We start from the raw sequence: 7,120 nt of genomic DNA, 5'->3' as shown, positions 1-7,120 counted from the left end.
TATTGAGTTTTCTGCAAGATGAAACAATGGAAGCAAACCTTGAGATAGCCTGGAAGAAAAATGGCTCATAGCTTGGAGAAATATTTTTTTATGCAGTTGGAAATAAATTAACCTTCTTTGTAGTTAAAGGTAGAGCCATTAAATCCACATTGCAAAATAAAAACTGTGTAAATATTTTGTGATACTCTGGGCAGCTTCCAAATTATTAGGTGAAGTCAGTAAGAAATGGAAAGTATGCTTTTATGTGGAAACTGTCAAAATCTGTTTTGTGTTAAAAAATTCCTGCTTCCTGATTCTAAAATTTTCTGCTATGAATTAATTACTCCTCTAGGTCACTTCTGCTGTAATTAGTTCTGCATTAGTGGAATGCTGCACCTAAATAAATTAAAAAGGTGAGAATTCCGTTCCATTCCACTCTGCTTTTCAGCTTCCTTCAGTTCAGATTTCTAGGATTAAAAAAAAAGGCTTCTAATTGATTTTTCCTTCACCTGCAAAATTCACAACACATCACTTGGATGAATATCTGCTTTGTTTTCCCTCTGTAGATAACACAAAGATGTGTCTAATCCTCATCAGCAATTCCTTCAGCTTCTCTGATGTTGGCTCTTTTTCCTGCAGCTAATTTCAGTGGAGTGTGCAGAATGAGCCCTGTCAGGACTCACTGTGCTGTTAGGTCTTACCTGTTGCTTTTGCTCAAGAGCCAAATTTTATCTTGGTTTGACTTGCATAAACTCTTAAAAGAGGGGCATTTTGTATAATATTATTCATAAGTTTTTCTTCCCTTTCCCTATGGTACTAATTCTTACTTAATTCTCTCTTTTATATTAATTGATCACATTATCTCCTCAGCTTGATGGTGTGGGAGCTTTCCTGTACTACTAAAAATTGAACACACAGTTGAAAGATTTCTGTGAATCATGGCAATAGCCTTTTCCCAGTTTTCATTTCTTGGGCTTAGGTACATCTATCTTTATTAAAGGCATCATGCTGTGCTACCTGTAATTATAGAAGGCATAAATCTCACACATACTGCTGTTTGTATGTTCTGTAATGTAAGTAGGTCTGGAAATGCTGCAGTGTCACTGCAAGGTGCATCAATTCTGCCACCTGATAACTGTTACAATAACTAATTAAAAGAAGATAAATTAACAATTTAGATATTTTATTTGCAGTGTCCTACTAGAGGAGCAGAAAAGGACATAAATATTCTTTATAGATAAAGAATGATAGGAGTCGTTGTTATTATAACAGCGTTATAATTTTATTTTAATTTTACAGTGTTTATTTCTAGTATTATATGGTTATATAAGAAGTTTTTGAAATGTCCACAGAAATATTATTGAGTCATTGCTGAGATAAGTAACATTTACAGCTGCCTAAATTTAGACTGTTCAACCCTGTTTGTGAAGCTCCTCATCTCTGGAAGGTTGCTTGGTATTTCTCAGCTAATGGAAATGTCTTTAACACTAGCAGTGAGATAAATGGGACCAGCTAAATGCTGCTCAAAATCCAGGCAGATTTACCTTTGTATACTGTGCTTGGAAGAGATGTGTAACTGTCAAAGGATCTGCCTGGCCATGTATAGGGATGGGATTATGCAGATATGTCTCTGCTTGTTGCTAAAGGTTCACAAGGCTCTCATGAGACTAAAGTATAAAGAAAACCATTGATGTACCAGCACAAAAATCAAAGAATAGTCCAATAACAATCACAACAAGGAGAAGCAACTACAATAGGCAGAGTAACTAAAGAGAACAATTGCAAACCTTGTTACTGAACAGAGAGGCTGAAGGATGAGTGAAAATAATAGTTTCCAGGGAATATAGGAATATTGATGTGAATAGGAAACAGCTCCTGCCAGGATTTGTCACCAATTACTTTTTCTCTATGCTATAAGGGAGAACCCTATTGCTCTATTTAATTATTCAGAGCTATGATATTGCTGTTCCTAGTTTCTTCAGAAAAGGCTCAGAAAAAAACCTTAACCTTTCTAGAATACCTATGTATGCAGTAAATTAAACAAGCTGTTACCTCTTGGTATGATTTGAGAGATGTTGTCAAATAAATTCTTTTTATTCAGATTTTCATTTTAATTAGGTAGCAAAAAAAAAAGACAACCAGCTCTTTTGACCATATATTGACCATATATATCAGTAATATTGTACATTTGGTGACAACAGCTGCAGAATTTTGTGTCCTCTCTAAGTCTACTTTACTTTATATGCCAAATAGCATCATACAGCCAAGCAAGCACATTCAAAGCATGCCATCATTTAATAAGTTTTCATGAAATTCTTGGTCATATGGCTTCTTATGGAGTTTATCACCTTTGATGGGAATAATTCAAGCACGTATAGCTCAGAACTGCCCCCTAAAAATATTCCAGTGGTTCAAAGAACAAAAACATCACAAAATCAGTTAGGCTGGAAAATATCTCTAACGTTGAGTCCCACCTTTGACTGAGCACCACCTTGTCAACCTAGTGCCACATCCAGTGTTTCCTTAAACACCTCCAGGGTTGGTGACTCCACCACCTCCCTGTACCCTCATTCCTATGCCTAATCACTCTTCCTGTGAAGAAATTCCTCCTAATGTCTAACCTGAATCTCCCCAGCTGCAGCTTGATGCTATAAAAAGGAATGTGGGAGAAACAATTTTTAAAACAGGAAAAACACCTGCTGTATGATTTTTAGGCACTGAAAGATTGGTATAATGGGTATAAAAAACAAAGGAAATGCTTAGCAGTCAAGAAAGCCAGAATTCAAACAGAATAACAGTAATGGGAATATCTAGACAAAAACAAATGTGAGAAGAATTTAAAAATTTCCATGAATTGGTTCATTGGAAAATACTGAATTACTGAAGAAAAATTACTAAATTAAAAAGCTAGGGAAAATTAATCATTGTGTAACAATACTGCATGAGAAGCAGTTAAGCCTATATGAAATAAGAAAGCATCCAATCACTTTTCTCATTTTTACTGTTGGCATTTGAGAGATGTTTTCTCTGAAGGTTAGCAAATTGTAGCTATGTGTTAAAAGAAAATTTCACAATTCTCCTCATGAAAGCGACATGAATGGACAAGTACTATTTTATAAAGTATTTACAATGCAGCTCACATGATATCAGGGCACTGAAAGACTGACAATAATCAAGAATGTGCAGTGAAAACGTGAATACTGAAATTCAGAGGAGCTGTACTTTGCAGCACTCTTCCTCTCAAAGAACCTCCCTTTGAAGTTGATCAGTACTCTTCTCCTCAGAGGAGTTTGGGATGCTGTTGTTGGCACCCACATCACAAGTGATGAAAAATGTTTGCTTAAATGGCCATCAGTATTTGTGTCGAATTCTTAATCTTTGCCTTTGATAGTGTTCAGCAGTGATCCATAGCAAGAACGTAGAAGTTTGTTCAGATTTCCCTCAAGGAATGTGAAATACTCTGTACTCCATGAGGCTGTAATGAGACGGAAAATTTCTGCAAGTTTCAGTGGTTTTAGGCCATGAATCATATGTGGTGCCATGGCTCAGGTAGAAGTATACTTTTCCTTTGTCATAAATAAGAGACATGCCTTTTCTCTGTTGTATTTGCTTTCTCTCTAATGCATGTTCTACTTTCTGTGGTACTGTCGAAAATATTATGATATAATATTGTAGGAGAGTAAGTAATTCACTCATCTGGGATATGGAAATCCTATTAATTTTAGAAGGTGCATTTAATAAAATTGCATCATTGGCAGAGACTTTCATATTATACTGTGTTTATTAAAGAAAATCTCTTTGCATTAGGTTCAAAGCCAGAAATTGATTTCCAAAGGAGCTGAATGCTTAGGTTGCTTAGATATTTTGAAAATCCCACTAGGTCTCTGTTTGCAGCTTTTTGGCACATAAATACCCTTGAAAATCTGGCTTAAGAGTTATAACAGTAACACAAAGGAATAAAAACTCGTTATTCAAGCCAGAAGGATTTTACTGGCACTGAGCATATTGATGTTACACTGGGGAAAATTATATTTACATGTTTTAGGGCACTGAATTAATTATAACATAAAATAAAACTTTGTTTAACATATGTAAAGAATCTGTTCTCCAATACATTATTCCTTGTAGGGACTGAGATAAAGTGTTCTACCAAGTCTAGGAAAGCTATAAACAGGGAAGTGACCAACGTTCAGTGGTTGATTAGTAGTCTGGAAAAAAGACATGGAACAACCAAAACAGATTGCTCAGCCTTAATGCCAGATCCATTCCTATTTTTTTTTTTTTTGCTTCCTTGCTGCTATTCTTTTGCTTAAGCCTCTTGAAGTCAGCTTGTCCATTTTCCAGGTTCTATGAAAATATCTCGTATAATTTCAAAATAACCTTCAAATGATTTATTTTGACAATTTTGATGTTATAAATCCAAAAGAGGAATAGATATTTTGGCTTCTGGGTTATCCCTAGGCAAGGGAAGAAATTAATCTAGTCTAATCTATATACTGCACTATGTATATATTTTTTCATGGCCTCAGGAAGACCCCAGAGCTGAAAGCTCTATATTAATTTTTAGGTGGTTAGTTTCTATTTGGATGAAAAATATTTCTTTATCTGCAATAATACTGTTGAAGCCGCAAGAGCTATAGGGCTCAGAAGATGTCTGCAATACTTTTACAATTTAATTTTAAAATCAGGTCCATAATTGCAGGAAGCGGGTTTTGACTAATTTTCCTGAAACTCAGCTTGTATATCTACCTGTGATAAAAGAACTGAAAATATAATTGATGGATCTGACTTAGGAATTTTTCCACCTTGCTTGCCCATGAGAACATGAGCAATGAGAACTGTAACATAACATTTCTGATGTGTTGTGAGGGACTGGTACAATCCAAATTCTCTGCTATGTTAAAAATAAAAATCCAGCTTGACATGGGAGTAGGGGTATTCACCACTGAAGCAGGTTTGTGCTGAAGTAGATTTGTGCTGAAGCAGATGCACAGGCTGTAAACCTGGTTCATGGTGCTCACCTTACTCTAATAGAAATACAAGGAGATACAGAACTGCATCCAATGTGACACTGGCAAAAACTTCGGTGTAGTTCTGCAATGAGCAGTACCCCCTCCTCCAGAAGAGGAATGTAAATGGCCTCTATGATGTCCTCTGTAGCTATTTGGAGGTCACTGGGTGCTTAAATGCAAAAAGGTGGAACTGAGCCATTCAATTAGCTGAAGACCTGGTTGAAATGTTGAGATGATTTGGCTGATCAATTTTATCTGGATAATCTTTGTAGGCAATGGCTGTTTTAAGGAATGAAATAATTTTTGCACCTGTCTGGAGTATTTCTATTGAAGAAGTCCCAGCTGGCAGAGAGACAGTGATGTTTCTGCTTGTGTAGCACCTGGTTTTGATTTCAGAGGGGAAACAAGAAAATTACTTCAATGGGTGGTGACATTAAATACAGCTGTTGCCTGGCAGAAAGCATGTTAGCTCTATTTTACCCAAGTGAGAGCATTTCTACCTTGCATCATGGATAGGTTCAAAGCTCCAGCTGTAATCTCCCAGAGGAAGAGACAGAAAGGGTTGCATTCCCCAAAACCTCCCTGCAGTTATGAAATAAAGTTCAGTAACTTTGTAATTTTTATTATGCAGAGGAAGATGGGGCTGACCAGAAGGATGTTTTTGACGGAACTGGGAAGAAGAAAAGGTTTCAGAGTAGAAAATGAGCTAAGGTAGGAAAATATTTATATGTTTTGAAATAACATGTAGTAATGCTGTTTGAAGCATTTTAATTCAATATAGTAAATACAAGTAACTGATTGAAGCTTTTGCCTAAGTTTTTGGTAGTTATACTTGACTCTTTCCATTATAAATATGTTTCAAGGGTTCAGTGGGTGTTCCTATTATGTGGTTTATTTCAATTATCTTCTGGACAGAGAGCAGGGAAAGCACAAAACTTAGCAAAATTTCTAATTTTTCACTTTTAAAATGTGCATTTCTAATTTATCTTAGATCTGTCAATTTTCATGGGTCTGCGTATAAATTGTGTCTTTAGCTCATCTGAATCACTCATTGTTTATTTCCTCTTTGAAGTCAGGTTAAGATTAAGCTAAATTTAATGGCCAATTTTGAAAACGAAAAAGGTTAAATGTACAGGAATGGAAATGTGATGGGTTGAGGGGGACATTTGTCTACATCATCTCTGGTATTATAGTATTTAACTTTTTTACCCTAATGTGAGTCTCAAAGTTATGGCTTCTGCTTTGGTACAATCTGGAAGAGCACTGGAGAAAAATCTTAGGAGTAAAATACCACAGATGTGGCATTTGAGAGTGGAAACACACTCCAGATTCAGTTTTGTCTGGTTTCAGCAAACCAGCTCATTCAGAGGGAAGCCTTCCTCCAAACAGGGCTTTACATAAGTGCTGGTTATGTCATTATGCAGTTTTCCAAAAGCTGCATCATTATATAGGTTCTCTGAAAAGCTGGAGGAAAACCAGGTATTGATCTCGTCTCTGGATCTGTCTCTGGAGTGTACAACCCTACAAAAGTGTATTTCTACAGACTTCTTTTCAATCCCATCAACTTTGAAAGTCTGAGGAAGAAGGGAGGGTAAAATAATTTATAAAGCAAGATTAAAGCAAGTATTGAACAGAAGTAAGCAATTAGGATCTGATACAAAAATAATTGAGTTCTTGGGGAAAAAAGAAATAAAGAGTGCTCTTCTGGATCCTATGTTAATAATCTGTAGAGTAAATGCTTTATCTGGGCTGCTTTGACACACAGGTATTTATTGCCAGTATTTTAGGCTTTCTGTAAGTTTTATGAGGCAGGTGTTATGTTTAATTTCAGCTTAGCTGCTACTGGATAAAACAAAACTATTTAACTGTTGATTTTAGCTTTTGAAAATGACAGAGGAAATGTTAAATCTGTTATGTTCTGTGCCAAGAAAATAGCACAGCTGTACAGGTATGAGAGGAAACTGGGGCACAGCAGCTAAACTGCTGCTGTGTGCATAGTTATGGCAAAGTTCCCAGCTCTGCAGCTTGGTACAAATACATGACATATGAATATTTTATATGAAGTGAAATAAACCACAGGAAGCAGAAGTTCTATGTCTCTAACTGTTTGGGTTTTTTTAACTTGGGTA

The 7,120-nt window shown here is 36.0% G+C and overlaps 1 protein-coding gene across 1 annotated transcript in view; it reads left to right on the top strand.

Moving 5' to 3' along the window:
• Positions 1-5,499: 5,499 nt before the first annotated feature.
• The window catches only part of DNTT (DNA nucleotidylexotransferase), a 74,207-nt gene continuing 72,586 nt past the window's right edge, over positions 5,500-7,120 (top strand). Inside the window, exon 1 of the mRNA XM_054276577.1 lies at positions 5,500-5,702. Within this exon, the coding sequence (XP_054132552.1) occupies positions 5,500-5,702 (203 nt within the window). The remainder of the gene's footprint in view (positions 5,703-7,120) is intronic.

The sequence above is a fragment of the Melozone crissalis genome, unplaced genomic scaffold (genome assembly GCF_028551555.1).
Source record: "Melozone crissalis strain CALT ecotype California unplaced genomic scaffold, PUWL_Pcris_2 ptg000019l_1, whole genome shotgun sequence".
Taxonomy (NCBI): Eukaryota; Metazoa; Chordata; class Aves; order Passeriformes; family Passerellidae; genus Melozone; species Melozone crissalis.
Note: the sequence above shows the minus strand (reverse complement) of the source record. Positions and strands in the feature narration are given on the sequence as shown.